The sequence below is a fragment of the Salmo trutta genome, chromosome 29, assembly GCF_901001165.1.
Source record: "Salmo trutta chromosome 29, fSalTru1.1, whole genome shotgun sequence".
NCBI classification, from domain to species: domain Eukaryota; kingdom Metazoa; phylum Chordata; class Actinopteri; order Salmoniformes; family Salmonidae; genus Salmo; species Salmo trutta.
The window spans coordinates 1,353,535-1,378,270 of NC_042985.1; the positions used below are offsets into that span (position 1 = coordinate 1,353,535).

Sequence of the window (24,736 nt, forward strand, 5' to 3'; positions counted from 1 at the left end):
AGTGATCTTGATGAACTTGAAGTGTTTGTACATCTCTTGTTCGGACAATCCTTTCCTTATTTGACGTGACGTAAAGCGTCGGTCCGTTTGACGCCGCATCTCTTTGTTGGTCCAGCGGCAGCTGCGCTCGTGTTGTTGTAGCTAGTAACGCTCTCTCTCTCTCCGGAAATATTTTTTCTCTTTCGAAATATTTCGTCTCTTGTTTCGTTGCGGCCTGTACACATCCTCGTATCTAGCGTTTGGTATCATACCTCGTCACAATATTAAGTTAACCGAGTAATGGACTCAGACGAGGGGTACAATTATGAATTCGACGAGGAGGAAGAGGAATGCAGCGAAGACAGCGTTGAGGAGGATCCCGAAGACGACACCCTGGAAGTGGAGTTGGATGATCCTGTTGTGGCCGGTGGAGAGCGAGATGAATGTGGGGAGACCGGGGGCAGTGGCCTAGGGCCCGGTCAAGACGAGGAGGACTATCGGTTCGAGGTTCTGACTGCTGAACAGATCCTTCAGCATATGGTCGAGTGTATCAGGGAGGTCAATGATGTCATCCAGGTAAGGTGAAGGAAAGGCCGAGGATGTTGGGTCTCGGTAGGCCGCAAATTATAAAACGTAAACAGCTAATTTATCTACCAAGTTAGTTTACTGCCCACCACAAACAATCGTAGGTAACGGTAAGCCTCAACGCATGTTAGCTTGTTTGCTAGCTGACGTTAGCTAGATAGTTACAAACTAACGTTAGTGACGTTACCTTAGTTTAGGTACTGTAACTAAGTTACTAAGACTACAAATTCAACAAACTGCTGTCACTAACCAGCTAACTAAATTAACGTTTTCTGTCTAGGGAAGCTGCCAATTTTAGTTTAGTCAACTAACGTTAGCTAACGAACCAATAACGTTATGTCTCTTGAATGACTGGTGCGCCTGGCTCAGCGAGATAAGTGAGTTGTCAGTTCTTCCAAGATGCTGACCCAACTAGCTACAGTAAGATTTAGTCAAAAAAAAACTGTTAGACCCAGCCAGAAAACCTAGCTAGTTTGGCTAGTCATCTGTGTCATTCCCCTGTTAGCTACAAGTCAGCTATTACAACACTGTCATCAACGTATTTGTCTACTTTTATGGCACCAAAATGGCGAAGTAGCTAACGTTACTGAGCTATCTAGTTTGCGTGAAATCCTATCAGCCCCCTATGTCCATAGTTTCACCTGGATTATAGCTAGCCACCTAGCTAGCTATCTTACTTTCCACTGTGTCTGATTTTGAGGCCTGTGCGCCTGAAACAACATGGCCGAACCATGATTCCCACTTCTGTCAGCCAGTGAGTTTGTCTGCAATGAATTGCAGATTTTTATGAATCCTATTATTAGACACATTTTGAACAATAATAGCCTAGAACTTATTTGTTGTGTAGCTGACATGACCGTACTGCTAGTTACCGTTTAGTGTATTCTAATCCAATGATAAATAGCTAGCTAGGTAAGTGGCTGTCTTTTTTTAAAGTTATGAAGCTTCCGGAGGCCATATAAATGTGAATTTTGCCTCCTAATTTTTCTACTCTTCTCTAGAACCCTGCAACGATAACAAGAATACTTCTTAGTCACTTCAACTGGGACAAAGAGAAACTGATGGAAAGGTTGGTCGTGACATTGGCTCTTGTGTGATTTGTTGTAAACTCATTGTAAAACAGAGTCCTCCTCTTGGCTCTATTAGTACCGTCATTGTGTTAGTTAGGTGGTCTGTTGAATGGCCATGGTCGGGTATTAAATATGTATATGAATAGACGGCATTACACAAGGGAATGGATCAAATCAATTGTCTGTTTACCAATTTCACTGCAGACCTTTTTTAATGTTCAATTTGCACAATGTCCAATAATTAAAGTCCCGAGATCTGGCACAGGTTTATCCTTTTTCTTGGTGCTCTAGTTTGGCTATGACTTACTGCCTTTCTATGTAACCATTTGTTATAGCATGACCTAAAGAGCCTATCCAAGTGAATAATACACCACCCAATAAAGTAGTGTGTTTCCCAGACAGTGATGACATGTCTTCTCTCACTAGATATTTTGATGGGAACCTTGACAAATTGTTCTCCGAATGCCATGTCATCAACCCCAGTAAGAAGTCGAGGACACGGCTGATGAACACGAGGTCCTCTGCTCAGGATCTTCCCTGTCAGATCTGCTACCTGAACTACCCAAACACGGTCAGTACCCTATCCCCTAGCCTACCCCCTAGCCCCGACCCTCAGTCTCTAGTAGTGTAGCTCTGAACTACCCAAACTCCGTCAGTAGCCTACTCTGAAGGGAGAGATGCACAACTCCTATCCACTAGGCAGTAGTGTACATCTGAATGGATCAGGACATGCCCAGTCAGATCTCCTACCCAAACTCAGTAGTCTACTCTGAAGGGAAAGACACAGCCCCTAGACATGAAGGGGAGCAACTCCTAGCCCTTACCTCTAGCTACTAGGCACTAGTGTAGATGTGAAAAGATCAGGACATGATAGGACTGGAATTGCCAGGCACCTCACGATACAATATTATCACCATACTGATATGTATTGTGATTCAATACTGCACTTTTATTACTATTTCATATTAACATATTACTCACTATATGTGTGTTAAAGAGAAGAGCGCATGAGAAAATGAGTTTTGATCAGTCATGGAAATAAAAGTGCTGAAAATATGTTGGCTCACTATTTTAAAATTAAGTGGAACTAGCTATAGGATGAAAAAACCCCTGAGATTTGGTGCAGGTACAGCCGATTAGCACTAACACTACCTAGTAATATATCTATATAGTCAAAGTATCGATATAATATTGTGATATGTAACTGTATCGATTTCCCCCCCTTCACTAGGACATGCCCTGTCAGATCTTCTAGCTGAACTACCCAAACTCAGTCAGTCAGTATTATGAAGGGAAACACCCCCTAGCCTCTAACCCTTACCCCCTAGCCTCTTACCCCCTAGCCTCTGACTGAAACTTCCTCTTCCTCTCCCACAGTACTTCACTGGCCTGGAGTGTGGACACAAGTTCTGCATGCAGTGTTGGGGGGACTACTTGACTACCAAAATCATCGAGGAGGGGATGGGACAGGTAAGCACCACAAACACCTTTTTGTTTTACCAGGGAAAAGACCCTTACGGTAAGAAACCCTTGGTGGGCAGGGCCTGGCAAGAGGTCAGCAGGAAGTAGTCAAGAAGAAAGAAATGCAATAGCACAGACAAAACGTTAAGATAATGATCTTTGACCAAGCGCTTATTCATACATGCATACATGCTGTGTGTATGAATGTATGCATGCATCGTTCAAATGGACTGTAAACTCTTATTCTGACTCAGGAAAAGCAATCATTGGGCTTTTGTTGAGATGTGAAAAGTCTCACCATGTTTCCTTTCTCTTTCTTTAAAAAAAAACAAAGACAATTTCCTGCCCTGCTCACAGCTGTGATATATTGGTGGACGACAACACAGTCATGTAAGTGTTACGTCACTGTCGCTTTACATTCCACAGCAGGTAGACTAGCGGTTAGAGCATTGGGACAGTAACTGAAAGGTTGCTGGTTCAAATACCCGTGCCGTCAAGATGAAAAATCTGTCTGTGCCCTTGAGCAAGACACTTAACCTTGATTTGCTCCAGGGGCTCCTTACTACTATGGCGGATCCTGTAAAACAACACATTTTACTGCATCTATCCGCTCTGTGACAGTAAAGCCTTTTTTAAATGTATTATTATTATTAAGTTTCAGCATTACATACACGCTGCTTGTTCTACACGCTGCTGGTTCAGTGAGAGTTGGAGATGTAGAGTAACAGATGAGTTTAAAAATCAATTTTTTGTATTTGTTCAAATCCACTACATTTTAATTAGCATTTGAAAACCAAATGCTTTTCCTGTAGGAGACTGATCACAGAGTCCAAGGTGAAGTTGAAGTACCAACACTTGATTACCAATAGTTTTGTAGAGGTAAGATGTGTAATGTTCGTCATTGATAATATATATGTGTGTGTGTGTGTGTGTATATATACAGCAAATGTGTTTTATATGGAGATGTCTGTGCTCTAAAATACAATGTAGCAGTTTTCCATGTAAGCCTAGCTGTGAGAATATTTAATCTGTTCTTCAGATGTTAGATAATCTTGCTTGTTTGGAAGAAGAGGATTGGCATGTATTCCTTCTGCTTGTCCCGCTTCTTATGCTTCTGTCCTCTCCTCTCGTCCTCAGTGCAATCGACTGTTAAAATGGTGCCCAGCGCCAGACTGCCATCACGTAGTCAAAGTCCAGTACCCAGATGCTAAGCCTGTGAGATGCACATGTGGCCGGCAGTTTTGGTAAGAGACAGCCGTCTATAACTTACATTCCCTGCTTATTGGTTTTGTTTTGTACATCACACGTTCTCTGGCATGCAAAGGACCATCTACCACTAATACTCACGACAGAGATGTCTTGATTTATTAACACACTGTAAAAGGTTTGTAACCAACATCGCTCAAAACGCATGATGATATCTCTTGCAGTTGTCACACAAATGGAATCCTAAAAAGAAGCATAGATTTTTTGGTTACATGTGGATCTTTATTTCTACCCAATCATTGCAGCTTCAATTGTGGTGAGAACTGGCATGATCCCGTCAAGTGTAAGGTATGTCACAACTGAGTCTAAATTCAACCCTCCCTGTCAGTGGTAATGTAATAGTGGTCAGACCCAGTCCACATAAACAACCCTAACCCCATATACATTTCATGTACTGTAGATCTGAAAGGATAGGTGGTGGTGGTAGCAGCTTCACCTTGTCCCCTGACAGGATAGGTGGTGGTGGCTGCTTCACCTTGTCCCCTGACAGGATAGGTGGTGGTGGCAGCTTCACCTTGTCCCCTGATAGGATAGGTGGTGGTGGCTGCTTCACCTTGTCCCCTGACAGGATAGGTGGTGGTGGCTGCTTCACCTTGTCCCCTGACAGGATAGGTGGTGGTGGCTGCTTCACCTTGTCCCCTGACAGGATAGGTGGTGGTGGCTGCTTCACCTTGTCCCCTGACAGGATAGGTGGTGGTGGTGGCTGCTTCACCTTGTCCCCTGACAGGATAGGTGATGGTGGTAGTAGCTTCACCTTGTCCCCTGACAGGATAGGTGGTGGTGGTAGTAGCTTCACCTTGTCCCCTGACAGGATAGGTGGTGGTGGCAGCTTCACCATGTCCCCTGATAGGATAGGTGGTGGTGGCTGCTTCACCTTGTCCCCTGACAGGATAGGTGGTGGTGGCTGCTTCACCTTGTCCCCTGACAGGATAGGTGGTGGTGGCTGCTTCACCTTGTCCCCTGACAGGATAGGTGGTGGTGGCTGCTTCACCTTGTCCCCTGACAGGATAGGTGGTAATAGCTTCACCTTGTCCCCTGACAGGATAGGTGGTGGTGGCTGCTTCACCTTGTCCCCTGACAGGATAGGTGGTGGTGGCTGCTTCACCTTGTCCCCTGACAGGATAGGTGGTGGTGGTAGTAGCTTCACCTTGTCCCCTGACAGGATAGGTGGTGGTGGTAGTAGCTTCACCTTGTCCCCTGACAGGATAGGTGGTGGTGGTAGTAGCTTCACCTTGTCCCCTGACAGGATAGGTTGTGGTGGTAGTAGCTTCACCTTGTCCCCTGACAGGATAGGTGGTGGTGGCTCCTTCACCTTGTCCCCTGACAGGATAGGTGGTGGTGGCTGCTTCACCTTGTCCCCTGACAGGATAGGTGGTGGTGGTAGTAGCTTCACCTTGTCCCTTGACAGGATAGGTGGTGGTGGCTTCACCTTGTCCCCTGACAGGATAGGTGATGGTGGTAGTAGCTTCACCTTGTCCCCTGACAGGATAGGTGGTGGTGGTAGTAGCTTCACCTTGTCCCCTGACAGGATAGGTGGTGGTGGTGGTAGTAGCTTCACCTTGTCCCCTGACAGGATAGGTGGTGGTGGCTCCTTCACCTTGTCCCCTGACAGGATAGGTGGTGGTGGCTGCTTCACCTTGTCCCCTGACAGGATAGGTGGTGGTGGCTGCTTCACCATGTCCCCTGACAGGATAGGTGGTGGTGGTAGTAGCTTCACCTTGTCCCCTGACAGGATAGGTGGTGGTGGCTTCACCTTGTCCCCTGACAGGATAGGTGGTGGTGGTGGTAGTAGCTTCACCTTGTCCCCTGACAGGATAGGTGGTGGTGGCTTCACCTTGTCCCCTGACAGGATAGGTGGTGGTGGCAGCTTCACCTTGTCCCCTGACAGGATAGGTGGTGGTGGCAGCTTCACCTTGTCCCCTGACAGGATAGGTGGTGGTGGCAGCTTCACCTTGTCCCCTGACAGGATAGGTGGTGGTGGTAGCAGCTTCACCTTGTCCCCTGATAGGATAGGATAGGTGGTGGTGGTGGTAGCAGCTTCACCTTGTCCCCTGATAGGATAGGTGGTGGTGGCAGCTTCACCTTGTCCCCTGATAGGATAGGTGGTGGTGGCAGCTTCACCTTGTCCCCTGACAGGATAGGTGGTGGTGGTAGTAGCTTCACCTTGTCCCCTGACAGGATAGGTGGTGGTGGTGGTAGCAGCTTCACCTTGTCCCCTGACAGGATAGGTGGTGGTGGCAGCTTCACCTTGTCCCCTGACAGGATAGGTGGTGGTGGCAGCTTCACCTTGTCCCCTGACAGGATAGGTGGTGGTGGCAGCTTCACCTTGTCCCCTGACAGGATAGGTGGTGGTGGTAGCAGCTTCACCTTGTCCCCTGATAGGATAGGATAGGTGGTGGTGGTGGTAGCAGCTTCACCTTGTCCCCTGATAGGATAGGTGGTGGTGGCAGCTTCACCTTGTCCCCTGATAGGATAGGTGGTGGTGGCAGCTTCACCTTGTCCCCTGACAGGATAGGTGGTGGTGGTAGTAGCTTCACCTTGTCCCCTGACAGGATAGGTGGTGGTGGTGGTAGCAGCTTCACCTTGTCCCCTGACAGGATAGGTGGTGGTGGCAGCTTCACCTTGTCCCCTGATAGGTGGTGGTGGTAGCAGCTTCACCTTGTCCCCTGACAGAATAGGTGGTGGTGGCAGCTTCACCTTGTCCCCTGACAGGATAGGTGGTGGTGGTGGCAGCTTCACCTTGTCCCCTGACAGGATAGGTGGTGGTGGTAGCAGCTTCACCTTGTCCCCTGACAGGATAGGTGGTGGTGGTAGCAGCTTCACCTTGTCCCCTGACAGAATAGGTGGTGGTGGCAGCTTCACCTTGTCCCCTGAGAGGATAGGTGGTGGTGGTAGCAGCTTCACCTTGTCCCCTGACAGGATAGGTGGTGGTGGCAGCTTCACCTTGTCCCCTGACAGAATAGGTGGTGGTGGCAGCTTCACCTTGTCCCCTGATAGAATAGGTGGTGGTAGCAGCTTCACCTTGTCCCCTGACAGGATAGGTGGTGGTGGTAGCAGCTCCACAAGTGGCAATGGGTTGGTTCTAGACTGGGCCCTAGTCTCCACATTCATGGTTAGTGGTAAAGTGTACTTGGGACAGAGGTCCCCTGCGATTAACATAGTTATACTTACTGTAATATAGTTACATTATCAAACACAGATTGGTGACTTTGAACTTGTTGTATTGATTATCTTTTTCCATGTTGTATCTTTCAGTGGTTGAGGAAATGGATCAAGAAGTGTGACGATGACAGCGAGACGTCCAACTGGATCGCAGCCAATACAAGGGTATTTAAAAAGGCTTACCTCAAAGTACAATCCTAGTCTGTTTTTATGGAGGTCCAGCAACTAGCGTGTCCCTCCACGAAACCAGGTAGATTTGTATTTTGAGTGTATCTTTAAGCATTTTAGGACTGGTTTCCCCAGACACAGATTACACCCTATTCCTGGACTAAAAAGCATTCTCAGTGGATATTCTAGGCTTAATCTGTGTCAGGGAAACTGGCTCTTAAATGCTGCTCTATAGTGCTGCCGCTGTGTGAATGATGGACTGTTACTGAGCCCCTCTCTGCTTGTCCATCTGTCCCTCAGGAGTGCCCCAAATGCCACGTGACCATTGAGAAGGACGGCGGCTGCAACCATATGGTGTGTCGGAACCAGAGCTGCAAGGCAGAGTTCTGCTGGGTCTGCCTGGGGCCCTGGGAACCACACGGCTCTGCCTGGTGGGTGGATCTACTGACTAGTACTATTGTACTGGAAGTCTATGGGTGTCTGCTAGCATGCTAGTAGATACCCATATACTTGCAGTCATTGTGCTAATGCTAGTTAGCTTTGGCTCGCGAAACTACCTCCTTCATACTGGCCACAGAAACATAAAAATGGTATCGGTAAATTCATCTGACTCTGGGGAGGTTGAGAAATGATCTCACTGTCAACATTCAGAAGTATCCCTTTTAGATTCCTTTATTGTCCTTCCGCTTTATCCCAACGCCTCCGAAAGACACATACAGGTTGGAGCGAGGGGGCTGCCTTATTTGGGCGCCTGTGGAGCTGTTGTTGTTGTTGTTGGGGGGGGGGGGGGGGTTTAGGTGCCTTGATCAAGGCCTCAACGGCAGGTGAAGGCGTCTAGGATTTGTTGCTAGCAATTCTCCTGGTAAAAGCTCACTTCCGGACAGATTTGCTGTCAGACCCGGGATTCAAACTGGCATCCCTCTGGTTGCTGTCAGTCTTTGTTGTTGCTGTAATAATGAAGGAAGCTACAACCATATTGGACTAAAATGTTTTTTAAGTTTTTCCCTCTCACTAATTACTAGCTCTGTGTTTATTGTAGGTACAACTGCAACCGCTACAATGAGGATGATGCCAAGGCAGCGAGGGACGCCCAAGAGGTAACAGTGAGTCATGGTGTCTTTAGTGTTCCTCACTGTAGACTAGAATCACAACACAGTCCTGGTCTTTGTTGACCATCATGTATAATGATAGACATATTTCCTCATTCCCACAACAGTTAAGTGATGGTGTAGTGGTGCTTGTGCTAGAGGTGCTTGAGCTAGGTACAGTTGAAGTCAGAAGGACTTAGGATTGAGGTCAGGGCTTTGTGATGGCCACTCCAATACCTTGATTTTGTTCTCCTTAAGCCATTTTGCCACAACTTTGGAAGTATGCTTGGGGTCATTGTCCATTTGGAAGACCCATTTGCGACCAAGCTTTAACTTCCTGACTGATATCTTGAGATGTTGCTTCAATATATCCACATCATTTTCCCTCATGATACCATCTATTTTGTGAAGTGCACCAGTCACTCCTGCAGCAAAGCAACCCCACAACATGATGCTGCCACCCCCGTGCTTCACGGTTGGGATGGTGTTCTTCAGCTTGCAAGCCTTCCCCTTTTTCCTCCAAACATAACGATGGTCATTATGGCAAAACAGTTCTATTTTTGTTTCATCAGACCAGAGGACATTTCTGAAAAAAGTATTATCTTTGTCCCCATGTGCAGTTGCAAACCGTAGTCTGGCTTTTTTATGGCGGTTTTGGAGCAGTGGCTTCTTCCTTGCTGAGCGGCCTTTCAGATTATGTCAATATAGGACTCGTTTTACTGTGGATATAGATACTTTTGTACCTGTTTCCTTCAGCATCTCCTTCCTGAGCGGTATTTTATTTATTTATTTTACCGTTATTTTACCAGGTAAATTGACTGAGAACACATTCTCATTTACAGCAACGACCTGGGGAATAGTTTCAGGGGATAGGAGGGGGATGAATGAGCCAATTGTAAGCTGGGGATGATTAGGTGGCCATGATGGTATGAGGGACAGATTGGGAATTTAGCCAGGATACTGGGGTTAACACCCCTACTCTTACGATAAGTGCAATGGGATCTTTAACCTCTTGTCGTTCGCCTAGGATAGGGGGCGCTACAGCGATTTTTGAAAAAAATTCGTGCCCATTTTAAATGGCCTCCTACTCAAACTCAGAAGCAGATATATAGATATAACAGAACTCGTATGGCAGTCAAAACCCCGAGACCGATCGTAACAGGAAGTGGAATTCTGAATTGCCGACTCAACTTCATCAGTTTGCCTGTAAATCACACAGTGAGCAATGGTTCATTGAGCACTTCCTATTGCTTCCACTAGATGTCCCCAGTCTTTACAAAGTGATTTGAGCCTTCTACTGTGAAAACTGAATGAATGAGACGCAGTGGAACGTGGTCACACGGAGAGGGCCATCACCATTATGACGCCGGCGCCCCTGGCTACCCTCCCCTTTCGAAACGTTTTGAAACACAATGCAATCGTCCCCCTTGAATCTTATTGGAGCTCTGGTTGAAAAAGGCCCTAAAGATTTATGTTATACAACGTTTGACATGTTTGAACAAACCTACATTTTAAAAAATGCATTTTTTCGAAAGTGGAGTCCCGCGCACGACGGAACTTTTGGTGCAGCCTTCAGAGCGCGCTAACAAGAACAAGCTATTGGAACATAAAGGATTAACTTTTTCGAAGGAAATTACATTTGTTGTGGACCTGGGATCCCTAGAAGTGCTTTCTGATGAAGATAATCAAAGGTAAGGGATTATTGACAATAGTATACAAGACTAGATTTGATATGCGATTGTTCCAAGATGGCGCTGACCTGTAACGGTAGCCTATTTTCTGAGTATCGCATCCCCTTTTATCGCAAAGTGTGATTACCCAGTAAAGTTATTTTTAAATCTGGCATTACAGGTGCTTTCAAGAGATATTCATCTATAAATCTTAGAATGACAATATTACATTTTAAAAATGTTTTCGAATAGTAATTTAGTAAATTGTAGCGCTGTTTCACCGGATGCATTTGAGGGAAAATAGTTAGTCAACGTTACGCGCCGATGTAAAATGCTGTTTTTATATATAAATATGAGCTTTATCGAACAAAATAATGCATGTATTGTGTAACATGATGTCCTAGGGGTGTCATCTGATGAAGATTGTCAAAGGTTAGTGCTGCATTTAGCTGTTTTTTGGTTATTTGTGATTCATGTGGTTGGTCGGAAAATGGCTATGTGGCTACTTTTACGATATACTCTAACATAATCTGTTTTGCTTTTGCTGTAAAGCCTTTTTCAAATCGGACAACGTGGTTCGATTCAGGAGAGGTGTATCTAAAAAAACGATATAACATAGTCCTATATTTGAAAAAATATTACATTTAGTTATGCTAATGGCAATAGGATTTTTCGCTGGATGTCCGTCCCGCATACGGGATGGAGCCCGACCAGGGGTTAATGACCTCAGAGTCCAGACATCCGTTTAATGTCCCATCCGAAAGACATTTACATTTTACATTTTAGTCATTTAGCAGATGCTCTTATCCAGAGCGACTTACAGTAGTGAATACATACATTCCATAAAATTTTTATTTTTTTGTACTGGCCCCCCTTGGGAATCGAACCCACAACCCTGGCGTTGCACACACCATGCTGGCGTTGCAAACACCATGCTCTACCAACTGAGCCACAGGGCAGGCACCCTACACAGGGCAGGCACCCTACACAGGGCAGGCACCCTACACAGGGCAGGCACCCTACACAGGGCAGGCACCCTACACAGGGCAGGCACCCTACACAGGGCAGGCACCCTACACAGGGCAGTGCCCTGGGGCATTGGGATATTTTTTAGACCAGAGGAAAGAGTGCCTCCTACTGGCCCTCCAACACCACTTCCAGCAGCATCTGGTCTCCCATCCAGGGACTGACCAGGACCAACCCTGCTTAGCTTCAGAAGCAAGCCAGCAGTGGGATGCAGGGTGGTATGCTGGTATGACGGCTGCGTGGTCCCATGGTGCTTATACTTGCATACTATTGTTTGTACCTTCAGGCGTTTAGAAATTGCTCCCAAGGATGAACCAGACTTGTGGAGGTCTACCATTTTTTTCGGAGGTTTTGGCTGATTTCTTTTGATTTTCCCATGATGTCAAGCAAAGAGGCACTGAGTTTGAAGGTAGGCCTTGAAATTCATCCACAGGTACACCCCCAATTGACTCAAATGATGTCAATTAGCCTATCAGAAGCTTCTAAAGCTGTGACATCATTTTCTGGAATTTTCCAAGCTGTTTAAAGGCACCGTCAACTTAGTGTATGTAAACTTCTGACCCACTGGAATTGTGATAGAGTGAAATAATGTCTGTAAACATTTGTTGGAAAAATGACTTGTGTCATGCACACTGTAGATGTCCTAGCCGACTTGCCAAAACTATAGTTTATTAACAAGAATTTTGTGGAGTGGTTGAAACACGAGTTTTAATGACTCCAACCTAAGTGTATGTAAACTTCCGACTTCAACTGTATGTTGTGCTAGTAGTGGTGGTTATGCTAGTGGTGGTGGTTATGCTAGTGGTGGTGGTTATGCTAGTGGTGGTGGTTATGCTAGTGGTGGTGGTGGTTATGCTAGTGGTGGTGGTGGTTATGCTAGTGGTGGTGGTGGTTATGCTAGTGGTGGTGGTGGTTATGCTAGTGGTGGTGGTGGTTATGCTAGTGGTGGTGGTGGTTATGCTAGTGGTGGTGGTAATTTATGCTAGTGGTGGTGGTAATTTATGCTAGTGGTGGTGGTAATTTATGCTAGTGGTGGTGGTAATTTATGCTAGTGGTGGTGGTAATTTATGCTAGTAGTGGTGGTTATGCTAGTGGTGGTGGTGGTGGTTATGCTAGTGGTGGTGGTGGTTATGCTAGTGGTGGTGGTGGTTATGCTAGTAGTGGTGGTTATACTAGTGGTGGTTATACTAGTGATACGGGCGGTCGTCGTGCTAGTGGCGGGTGGGCGGGCGGGCGGTCGTCGTGCTAGTGGTGGGTGGGTGGGCGGGCGGGCGGGCGGTCGTCGTGCTAGTGGCGGGTGGGCGGTCGTACTGCTAGTGGTGGTGGTTGTGCTCCTAGTGGTGGTATAGCGTACGAGCGGTGGTTGTACTAGTTATTGTGTAGTAGTGATGGTGGGTATGCTAGTAGTGATTATGCTAGTGGTGGTGGTTATGCTAGTGGTGGTGGTGGTGGTTATGCTAGTGGTGGTGGTTATGCTAGTGGTGGTGGTGGTGGTTATGCTAGTGGTGGTGGTGGTGGTTATGCTAGTGGTGGTGGTGGTTATGCTTGTGGTGGTGGTGGTTATGCTAGTGGTGGTGGTGGTGGTTATGCTAGTAGTGGTGGTGGTGGTGGTTATGCTAGTAGTGGTGGTGGTGGTGGTTATGCTAGTAGTAGTGGTGGTGGTGGTTATGCTGGTGGTGGTTATGCTAGTGGCGGTGTGGTGGTGGTTATGCTAATTGGCGGTGTGGTGGTGGTGGTTATGCTGTTGGTGGTGGTTATGCTAATTGGCGTGTGGTGGTGGTTATGCTAGTGGTGGTGTGGTGGTGGTTATGCTAGTGACGGTGTAGTAGTGGTGGTGGTTATGCTCGTGGTGGTGGTTATGCTAGTAGTAGTGGTGGTGGTGGTTATGCTAGTAGTGGTGGTGGTGGTTATGCTAGTAGTAGTAGTGGTGGTGGTGGTTATGCTAGTAGTGGTGGTGGTGGTTATGCTAGTAGTAGTAGTAGTGGTGGTGGTGGTTATGCTAGTAGTGGTGGTGGTTATATTAGTAATGATGAGCATGTATAATGGTAAACATATTCTCCCAGGCTTGATTGTTGTTGTGATTTTAAGAGCCAGGCGTTCTCCCTCCTCCTCCAGCGGTCCAGGGCAGCCCTGCAGAGGTACCTGTTCTACTGCAACCGTTACATGAACCACATGCAGTCGCTGCGCTTCGAGCACAAGCTGTACGCTGGGGTCAAGGCCAAGATGGAGGAGATGCAGCATCACAACATGTCCTGGATCGAGGTGCAGTTCCTGAAGAAGGCCGTGGACGTGCTGTGTCAGTGTCGCTCCACACTCATGTTCACCTACGTCTTCGCCTTCTACCTCAAGAAGAACAACCAGTCCATCATCTTTGAGGTAACTTTACAGCTATAGTCCTAACCCAAACCCTTCTACCTGGAAAATAACAAACAGTCCCATTTTTGAGGTGGGGGAAGGTAGAGAAGGGAGGGGAAAGAGAGAGAAGTGGAGGGAGTTGGAGTATTCTATTTAGCTTGAAGTGTTTCAGTTGTTCCAGCTCTGTTGGTACAGTTGTGTACAGTAAAGCCATGATGTATTTCTACACCTACAAATCAAGGTCTCCTCTCTAAAGGAACCCTTTATTTCCACAGTTGTTGTCATGAGGTGAAGTGCTCCAGGTAAAAACCCGGCAGCACAGTTATTCCTGTTTGTGTAGTTCTATCAGGACAAGTAGTGGCCCTATACTATACACTGAGTGTATGAAACCCAGCAGCGTTGCAGTTCTTGACACACTCAAACCGGTGCGCATGGCACCTACTACCCCGTTCAAAGGCACTTAAATATTTAGTCTTTCTCATTCACACTCAATTGCACACACACACAATCCATGTCTCAATTGTCTCAAGGCTTAAAAATCCTTCTTTATCCTGTCTCCTCCCCTTCATCTACACTGATTTCAATTGGATTTAACAAGTGACATCAATAAGGGATCATATCTTTCACCTGGTCAGTCTGTAATAGAAAGAGCCGGTGTTCTTAATGTTTTGTACATTCAGTGTATATGCTGTGACTGAACCCAAGCGGTCCTCTTTTAGAACAATCAGGCTGACTTGGAGAACGCTACGGAGGTTCTGTCTGGATATCTGGAGCGGGACATCTCCCAGGACTCTCTGCAGGACATCAAACAGAAAGTACAGGACAAGTACAGGTGAGTTCAATACATGATATTGATGTCTTTATTACAACAGGAAGTACAGGTTAGTCTGCAACAGGATAGATGATTTTATAGATCTGTATCTTTTTGTACTGGTCAGTGGTAAATATGACATTTGAATGGAAATGTGGGAGGAGGACTCTAAACATGCCTACTGAGGCTAATGTCATTGATCAGCGATTCATTTCATCAGAAATTGTCTCTTGTTCCATTCTATTTGTCTCTGTTGTCAAGCCAAATGTGGATTAGTTGGCTACGCTACAGCACATATCAGAATGAGACCAGACTGATTTTAAAATGAGCCTTCCTCTCCTCACTGTTTCCTGTTTCCTGTTTGTTGTCCTCCAGATACTGTGAGAGTCGGCGGCGGGTGCTGCTGCAGCATGTGCATGAGGGCTATGAGAAGGACCTCTGGGAATACATAGAAGATTAAGGATAGACTCTTTACTAAAAAAACCCTCTCCAGACTAGAGCGCTGATGCAATGCCACGGGGCAGCACTGGTTTTCACCTATTGTTGCTGATCTTCCCAATATTGCGTATTTTTTTTCTTGGGTTTTGTTTAATGGAAAAGTTTAAATAAATTATATCAAAATAAAAAAAAGGTAGAATATTTCAAACGTTAATCGTACAACAGTATTGTTTGTAGCAGGTTGGATTGTGAGGACAAAAAATAACTCCCCGCTTCTCTCAATTGGTCACTATTGTAACATCATCACCCCGTTCAGTTTTCCAGTGAGATGTATTTTATTTGTTTGATTTTTAAGTACCCTTGTGTGGGACATGGGTTTGTGTTCAACACAGTCCAACTGTTCAAGCCATGTTCATTAAATGTGGTTAGATCACATGTAGGGTTTTTGAATGTTGATTTGCTGATTGTAAGGTGCTTAACCATGTGGGTTGGCAGGAAAAACCAGAAAAAGGAAACATGTTTTTCAATTTGTAAATAACGCATATGCATGGAACAGCAAGTGTGGCCGTTTCTTTTATTTGTCTTTTTATTTTATTTTTGAAAAATATTTATTCATATTTTTTTTCAAATATTCAATATAGTTGCTGTGTAGAAGACAAGTTCCCTCCTGCTTTAAAAGAAAATGTATTCTTTGTGAGGGTTTGGAAGCTGTGTAGCTTCACCCAGGAGAACAAGGACAGAAACAGTTTGAACGAGCGATAAAACTCTGACAGGGTTGTAGTAGCTTTCAAAAGCAATTCTGACAAAACAAAATCCACCTAAAGGACAACATTAGGTGAGAGAATGAGACTAAAGAACAAACAGCCAGCCAGACTGTAGTTCAGGTAATACATTGATTTATTCATAGTTGGAATTGACCTTGCAACCTTCAGAGGTTATCAACTAATTGTACCTGAGGGGGTTTTGAGAAATTAGAGAATGACTTGGAAAGGACTCCGCTGTGTCCTAAGTGGCTCCCTATTCTCTATATAGGGCACTATGGGCCCCTGGTCAAAAGTAATGCATTATATAGGGAATAGTGTGCCGTTTGGGATGAAGGTCACGTCCTGTTTGTTCTAACCCCCCTCCTTCCCACTCCCTCTTGTTTTTGTTCTTCCATCACCACCCCTCCTCCTGTTTCTCCTTAGAAGTTGTAATTTCCAGATAACACACTACCAACTGTTTCATGAGAGCCAAATTGAGTGACATTCACTCATAAAAAAATAAAATAAACAAATGTATTTCTTTTTTCAGACTTGAGCTTTTCCTCATGGTTTTTTGTATGCACCTTGGTCACCTGGGAGGCGGTAGGGCACCTTGGTCACCTGGGAGGTGGTAGGGCACCTTGGTCACCTGGGAGGCGGTAGGGCACCTTGGTCACCTGGGAGGCGGTAGGGCACCTTGGTCACCTGGGAGGCGGTAGGGCACCTTGGTCACCTGGGAGGCGGTAGGGCACCTTGGTCACCTGGGAGGCGGTAGGGCACCTTGGTCACCTGGGAGGCGGTAGGGCACCTTGGTCACCTGGGAGGCGGTAGGGCACCTTGGTCACCTGGGAGGCGGTATGTAATTCTCTGAAATGGCTGTTTTTAAACTTGCGTCAGTCAGCATGACAACATGACCTCGTCCTAGGCCCCTAAAGAAGTAGAAACTGACAGACCTGGCTGACAGGATGTACCCCTCCCCTTTTTCTCTGTGTTCTGTAAAGGAGTATTGTTTTCGTTAGCACCATCCAGTTGAGCTATACAAACTGCTTCGTGGGCTTTAAAGAACGAGTCTTGTCTGACAGCTGCATTTCAAAAAAAATGAAAAGACTGGGCATGAAGAAGCGCTGATGTTTTGAGATGTCTGTTGTTGTAAAGCTTTGGCATCTAGGCTAGACTATGAGAGTGGCGTTTACACTGGTTGCTAGTCTGAAATGCCACCCTATTCCTTATATAGTGCACTACTTTTGACCACAGACCAATGGGGAGTCGAGCGCTATAGGGGATAGGTTGTCATTTGGAAAGCAGCCTGGGTTGTACCAACATGGTAACATGATGCCATTTACCTTCATAACACTTTCCAGTTTTATACGAGGTCCAAAACAAGACCAACCCTAGCCCAGGGAAGTGGCTGGACTAGTCACAGTGCTGTCCTCAGTCAGTGTTTGTTGGAATACATTTCTCAATGCACTGTAGCCCTCGAGAAAGACAAAAGTCTGGCATTTGACATTGATGTGGCTGACAAGACGGAAACAAAGATTTCTCTTCACCAAAGTGTGAATCATCTGAAAATACTATTTTTATCTCTTGTTTCTGATACTTTCTGTGAAATGGGAAGTTCAGATACAGTTGCTTTCATGTATTATAACCATTCTTACAAACAAAATGTCCTATTTAAATAAATGTCATTCAAAAGGAATTTCGTTATACGATTTGTTTCTTTAGACAGAATAGAATTAATGCTTGAACACTTGGCTCCTGTTCACATTCCACCTGCATCAAATGTCATAGACCCATAACCATACAGTGCTTTCATACCCCTTGACCTTTATCACATTTTGTTATGTTACAGCCTTAAAATGGATTCAATTGTTTCTCCCCTCAATCTATACACAATACCCCATAATGACAAAGCAAAACAGATTTTTAGAAATGTATTAAAAATAATCTGATCACATTTACATAAGTATTAAGACCCTTTACTCAGTACTTTGTTGAAGCATCTTTAGTAGCAATTACAGCTTTGAGTCTTCTTGGGTATGACGCTAGAAGCTTGGCACACCTGTATTTGGAGAGTTTCTCCCATTCTTCTCTGCAGAGCCTCTCAAGCTCTGTCAGGTTGAATGGGGAGCGTCGCTCCACAGTTATTTTCAGGTCTCCAGAGATGTTTGATCTGGTTCAAGTCCGGGCTCTGGCTGGACCACTCAAGGACATTCAGAGACTTGTCCCGAAGCCACTCCTGTGTTGTCTTGGCTGTGTGCTTAGGGTTTGTGTCCTGTTGGAAGATGAACCTTCGACCCAGTCTCAGGTCCCGAGCACTCTGGAGCAGGTTGTCATCAAGGATCTCTCTGTACTTTGCTCCGTTCATCTTTCCCTCAATCCTGACTAGTCTCCCAGTCCCTGGGAGAATGATGGAAAAAATGTATGCAGCATTGAATGTCCCCAAGCACACAGTGGAGGCCACTGTGTGCTTGGGGACATTCAATGCTGCATACATTTTTTGGCACCCTTCCCCAGATCTGTGCCTCAACACCATCCTGTCTCGGAGCTCTATGGACAATTCCTTCAACCTCATGGCTTGGTTTTTGCTCTGACATGCACTGTCAACTGTGGACCTTATATAGACAGATGTATGCCTTTCCAAATCATGTCCAATCAATTGAATTTACCACAGGTGGACTCCAAGTTGTAAAAACATCTCAAGGTTGATCAATCGAAACAGGATGCACCTGAGCTCAATTTAAGAATTTTATAGCAAATGGTCTGAATACTTATGTAAATTTAAGGTATCTGTTTTTTATTTGTAATAAATTAGCAAATTTATAAAAACCTGGTTTTGCTTTGTCATTATGGGGTATTGTGTGTAGATTGGATCAAAAATTACAAAAAAAAACCTCAGAATAAGGCTGTAATGTAACAAAATGTGGAAAAAGTCAAGGGGTCTGAATACTTTCCAAATGCACCGTACATAGACCTACAGCATCGCAAGTAGGTCAAACTTGATAGTTTGGTGTGCTGGCGCTCTAACCAAGATTATTCTGTTGGGTCTGGAGTGCTGATACATGCATCACCTGCCTTGACCTGTATTACTTGCAGGGGTGTGAAGTACTTAAGTAAAAATACATTAAAGTACTACTTAAGTTGTTTTTTGGGGTATCTGTACTTTACTATTTAATATTTTTGCCTACTTTTACTTCACTACATTCCTAAAGAAAATAATGTACTTTTTACTCTACATTTGCCCTGACCACCAAAAGTACTCGTTATATTTTGACAGGAAAATGGTCAAAAATCACACACTTCTCAAAAGAACGTCCCTGGTCATCCCTACTGCCTCTGATCTGGCGGACTCACTAAACACAAATGCTTTGTTTGTAAATGATGTCTGAGTGTTGGAGTGTCCCCCTGGCTATCCGACAATAAATAAAAAATTGTCCCTTCTGGTTTGCACTTTTTATAACCAAAAACTTTTACTCAAGTAGTATTTTACAGGGTGACTTTCACATGTCATTTTCTATTAAGTTATCTTTACTTTCACTTAAGTATGACAATTGAGTACTTTTTTCACCATTGATTATTTGACTGATTGCATAACAGTCACTTCTATTGTATGGACTATATATAGTAAAAAAAAAATGCCTGTATTTTACTAGGCACGTCAGTTATGAACAAATTCTTATTTTCAAGGAAAGAACGACCGATTTGTACCTTGTCAGGGATTCGAATTTACAACCTTCCGGTTACTAGTCCAACGCACTAACCACTAGGCTACGCTGCATAACATGATCAGCAGTAGGATGGACATCACTCAATCCTTTTCACACATCAGATGTAAACATTTCAGATGGCATGAATTGGCTGGTGTCACGTGGAGCAGAACATGACGCGGTGCAGCCCTTGTATGTTGGTGACCTCCATAGCATACATGTAGTACATCTGTACATCTGTACTGTCCAAGACATATCCAGAGACCATCCATATTATATGTATTTCTATTTAAATAGCGCCAATGTTTTCAAACCTTTTTTTAATTGTGCCGACTGTGCACGAGCACGTTCCTTCCTTTTTTTTATTTGTGGGTGTAGCGCGCACGTAGCGACCGTTCAGTGCCGGAAAACGTACTGTAACGTTCAATTCAATGGAAACGGTGCTGTTCTGAACGACCAGTTCAAAAACGAGAACGGCGTGGTTGGGTGGGTTTTGTGCTGGAGGAACGCTGTGCCGCAGTCATTTACTGTAAACTGCTTCAATACACACCCACCAAACGTACCTCAAAGTATGTTCGTTTTAGTGAACCGTGTCGTTCAGTACAAACCGTTATGCAACGTAAACGTTCAATCGAACTGAACGCACCCCTGAGTATCCTGGGATGACTGTTTCCGCCTCTAGCCAGCTGTCCCAATGAATGAGGCGGAGGATCTCCATCGTTGCTTCTCGGTGATATAACATTTCACTAACAGTATCTTTAGATATCACAATGCAGACCCTCACACCCCACGTGTATTGGGCACAGCGTCATGGAGACATCTACCTGCGTGTGGAGCTGAGTGACGCTAAGGTATGTTACGGTGCTCTCCGGTACCGACCTGTCACCGAGCTAGATGGTTAGGATAACAAGCTAGCTAGATAGTCCACGTCACTTTCAGACAGTAATAAGTGTATTTGTTTAAACTCACTGCAGGACGTTTGTAAATTGAATGCACGTTGCTGATATGAACAGATGACATACATTACATTAGCTACAATGCTCCTTTGAGAACGGAGTGATACCAGCCCATACTTACATGTTAGCTAGTAAACTCATACATCTAGCTAGCTAATTTACCACTGTTCTGTTAGCTATACCGAGTGATAACAAAAGTGTAGCATGTCACTACTAGACAGAGTAACTTTTATATAATATGTATAACTTCTATAATATATATAGTTTCCTGAGATCCTGATCCAGTATTCCACATTCCAAAATCAGGTCGTCGTCCTGAGAAGTATGGTTCTCGACGAGGCTAGACAGCAGCTAACGCTCAGATACTGAAGCTACTGTAATTAATATTGAGTTGTAGTTGCTAGTGGTGGTGCATCTAACAAAATGTCATGCTTCATAAAAGATTCAGGAATTGTCATGGTGATCGCTGGATCCAGTTTAGCCATTCAGCAAAACACAGCTACTCACTCAAGGTGCATCGTGATCACATGTAGTCCAGCTACGTGGTACTGTGTGTAATGTCATCAGACTATGTTCAGTGATGCTGTAGGTGTGAAGGAAACACATCCATATCAGCCATTCAGTCACTTCGTTTCATCTCAACCAATCTTAGTGGTTTCTATATTTAGCCTTGTAGCTGACAGACAGTCTTCCGCCTTTTGAGGTTTTGATGCATGACATTTGCTTTTTGCATTTTAGAATCTTGATATCTGCGTACAAGACAACACCCTGCAATTCAAAGGTTGGTGTTTTGTATTATGTTGGAACAGAAAGAATGAAAATAACTGTAGTCTGTACAGAGTGCATGGTATTAAACCAATGTTTCTTTGTTGGACAGCTCAGGGTCATGGAGCTAAAGGAGACAATGACTATGAGTTCAGTCTGGACTTCCTGGAACCAGTAAAACCTGAGGTATTCTATTATTTTCTGTTCCAAAAATGTAGTGTTTCGTTAGTGATAATACCTCACACTCTTCTCAGTCTCAAAGACAAACATTCTCTTCTGGTACTAGAGATTATTACTGTTCCCTGAGTGTGGTTTATTAAGTGTTCTTCCACAGGAGGCTGCTCATAATAATGTCTGGAACGGAGCAAATGGAATGGCATCAAACGCCTGGAAACCATGTATTTGATACCATTCCGCTGATTCCGCTCCAGTCATTACCACGAGCCTGTCCTCCCTGATTAAGGTGCCACCAACCTCCTGTGTTGTCTACAATTATTATCATACTCACTGTGTGTCTGTCTGTCTGCCAGGTTAGTCACAGGTCGACCCAGCGCCTGGTAAATGTGACAGTGAGGAAGCAAGAGCAGCGTTGGTGGGATAGACTCACTCTGCAGGAGAGGAAACCTCTCTTCCTGGCGCCAGACTTCGACCGTTGGCTCGACGAATCAGACGCGGAGATGGAGCTTCAGGCTAAGGTAGTAAGGGTCAGTTTTGGTATAACTTTTACATGTAATACATAAGGAAGTATAAGGCTTTATTTATTTGTCTTTTATAAGGGTGTTATGACATTTATTACACCTGATGGTCTGTCTGTTTGTTTTCAGGAAGAGGAGAAGATTAACAAGGTCAGCATCGAGTCAAGAATCCGTAAAGATCGTAAGTACCGAGCGGTGCAGCTGTGAACACCGCAGCCCTATCTCTAATCTGAATATTTACATTCTTGTTAAAGATGCTGTTGGTTTAGACCAGGGATCATCAACTAGGTTCAGCCTCGGGCTGATTTATTTATTTTTCTTGACCAGTTGGTCGGCAGACCGGAACATAAAGTACAAATCATTTGTAGACTACAATTTGACGGCAAGAATCCAAAACGGATCATTTCAAACCTTGCTTAAAGTTGTATACAATCAAGTCTCTCTCTATTATGCGTGGGAATACTTGGGAACAGATTTTCCTAAATTAAAATCCTGGTGTTTTTACACACTTTTATCTCCAACAATGAAAATGCAAAAGAAAAAAAATGCAACTTTTTTTTTTTTCTCTCAGAAAAGTTGGGGGTCCAAATAAATCCACCACGGGCCGCCAATTGGGGAACCCTGATTTTGACTGTGCATCATCTTTTAGTTTATACCACACACAAGTACAAGTTACCTTTTTTAAGTACTAGATATCTGAAATGTAATTTCAAATAATTCGGTTTTGGTATAGACATACAAAACCAACTGACTGGAGTCTCCTTTGAATTTATTTAAATGTGTTTTATTAAAAGCTGTACAATGTTCTCTCAGCCTACCTGGGTCGGAAGAAGGGGATATCTGTTCATGTATAACCTGATGTTATGTGTTTTAAAGCTGTTATGTTAATATCTAGTTTGTTCTCTCAGCCTACCTGGGTCTGAAGAAGGGGTATCTGTTCATGTATAACCTGATGTTATGTGTTTTAAAGCTGTTATGTTAATATCTAGTTTGTTCTCTCAGCCTACCTGGGTCTGAAGAAGGGGTATCTGTTCATGTATAACCTGATGTTATGTGTTTTAAAGCTGTTATGTTAATATCTAGTTTGTTCTCTCAGCCTACCTGGGTCTGAAGAAGGGGTATCTGTTCATGTATAACCTGATGTTATGTGTTTTAAAGCTGTTATGTTAATATCTAGTTTGTTCTCTCAGCCTACCTGGGTCTGAAGAAGGGGGTATCTGTTCATGTATAACCTGATGTTATGTGTTTTAAAGCTGTTATGTTAATATCTAGTTTGTTCTCTCAGCCTACCTGGGTCTGAAGAAGGGGGTATCTGTTCATGTATAACCTGATGTTATGTGTTTTAAAGCTGTTATGTTAATATCTAGTTTGTTCTCTCAGCCTACCTGGGTCTGAAGAAGGGGATATCTGTTCATGTATAACCTGATGTTATGTGTTTTAAAGCTGTTATGTTAATATCTAGTTTGTTCTCTCAGCCTACCTGGGTCTGAAGAAGGGGATATCTGTTCATGTATAACCTGATGTTATGTGTTTTAAAGCTGTTATGTTAATATCTAGTTTGTTCTCTCAGCCTACCTGGGTCTGAAGAAGGGGGTATCTGTTCATGTATAACCTGATGTTATGTGTTTTAAAGCTGTTATGTTAATATCTAGTTTGTTCTCTCAGCCTACCTGGGTCTGAAGAAGGGGATATCTGTTCATGTATAACCTGATGTTATGTGTTTTAAAGCTGTTATGTTAATATCTAGTTTGTTCTCTCAGCCTACCTGGGTCTGAAGAAGGGGGTATCTGTTCATGTATAACCTGATGTTATGTGTTTTAAAGCTGTTATGTTAATATCTAGTTTGTTCTCTCAGCCTACCTGGGTCTGAAGAAGGGGATATCTGTTCATGTATAACCTGATGTTATGTGTTTTAAAGCTGTTATGTTAATATCTAGTTTGTTCTCTCAGCCTACCTGGGTCTGAAGAAGGGGATATCTGTTCATGTATAACTTGATGTTATGTGTTTTAAAGCTGTTATGTTAATATCTAGTTTGTTCTCTCAGCCTACCTGGGTCTGAAGAAGGGGGTATCTGTTCATGTATAACTTGATGTTATGTGTTTTAAAGCTGTTATGTTAATATCTAGTTTGTTCTCTCAGCCTACCTGGGTCTGAAGAAGGGATATCTGTTCATGTATAACCTGGTCCAGTTCCTGGGCTTCTCCTGGATCTTTGTCAACATGACCGTCCGTCTCTTCATCCTGGGACAAGGTCAGTGGTCCGGAGCCCGCTGAGGGTTCAGCGTGTTAGCAGCTGTTGTTTGTTGGTATGTTTTCTTGAGCGTTGACTACAGCGTTGGCCATAGACACAAAGTAGGTTAAGGGATCAGGAATGGAAAAGTGGTCAGGGATGAATAAGAATACAATCAGAATCATTCCTTTTAAACTCAACAGCTACGGTTGGAAGTAGCTACATCAGAACTGGTTCTTCATCATAATGTCAGACAGTTAGTATAGATGGCTCATATAACACTAATATTTACATACATTATCATTCTTCCTATTATTGTTTTTAGCTGAAAGCTGTCTAGTTTCAAAGTTATTTTTTATTCAGTTGTGTTTCTGTGAAGTGATCTGAGTGAGTCAGATTAAACCACCTCACCAAGCCAATGTGTTACTTCCCTAGAATAACTAAACAGCCTCTTTATTCATAGATGTGTCAATTTGAATATGAGAAAGGGAACATTGACTCTCGTCTGTAGATGAATTTGTCTTGCAAATAGCTTTGAATAGCCTGGTGTGTTTTAGCCTAATT

General features: G+C 44.1%; 2 protein-coding genes across 5 annotated transcripts in view; both read left to right on the forward strand.

Annotated features, from left to right (window-relative positions):
• Nucleotides 1–104: 104 nt before the first annotated feature.
• On the forward strand, nt 105–17,518 carry LOC115166737 (E3 ubiquitin-protein ligase arih1-like). 2 transcript variants are annotated; one of them, XM_029720481.1, is made up of 14 exons: nt 105–555; nt 1,566–1,633; nt 2,061–2,205; nt 3,012–3,104; nt 3,430–3,485; nt 3,908–3,974; nt 4,233–4,339; nt 4,607–4,649; nt 7,617–7,688; nt 7,992–8,122; nt 8,731–8,794; nt 13,591–13,851; nt 14,550–14,662; nt 15,017–17,518. In XM_029720481.1, the coding sequence occupies exons 1-14, from the start codon at nt 280–282 to the stop codon at nt 15,099–15,101; spliced, it is 1,581 nt and encodes a 526-aa protein (XP_029576341.1). In that variant the 5' UTR covers nt 105–279; the 3' UTR covers nt 15,102–17,518. The 2 variants fall into 2 exon arrangements, with proteins under 2 accessions (XP_029576341.1, XP_029576342.1); XM_029720482.1 differs by having other exon boundaries at nt 8,731–8,788.
• Nucleotides 17,519–19,958: 2,440 nt separating this feature from the next.
• The window catches only part of LOC115166738 (very-long-chain (3R)-3-hydroxyacyl-CoA dehydratase), a 10,218-nt gene continuing 5,440 nt past the window's right edge, over nt 19,959–24,736 (forward strand). Inside the window, exons 1-6 of one of the 3 annotated variants that reach the window (XR_003870352.1) lie at nt 19,959–20,377; nt 21,221–21,263; nt 21,360–21,433; nt 21,778–21,951; nt 22,072–22,123; nt 24,083–24,193. Coding sequence is in view for 2 of the 3 variants with exons in the window: in XM_029720483.1 (XP_029576343.1) it covers nt 20,297–20,377; nt 21,221–21,263; nt 21,360–21,433; nt 21,778–21,951; nt 22,072–22,123; nt 24,083–24,193 (535 nt within the window). In the remaining variant the exon portion in view is untranslated. The remainder of the gene's footprint in view (nt 20,378–21,220; nt 21,264–21,359; nt 21,434–21,777; nt 21,952–22,071; nt 22,124–24,082; nt 24,194–24,736) is intronic. The other 2 variants (XM_029720483.1, XM_029720484.1) reach the window with 2 other exon arrangements.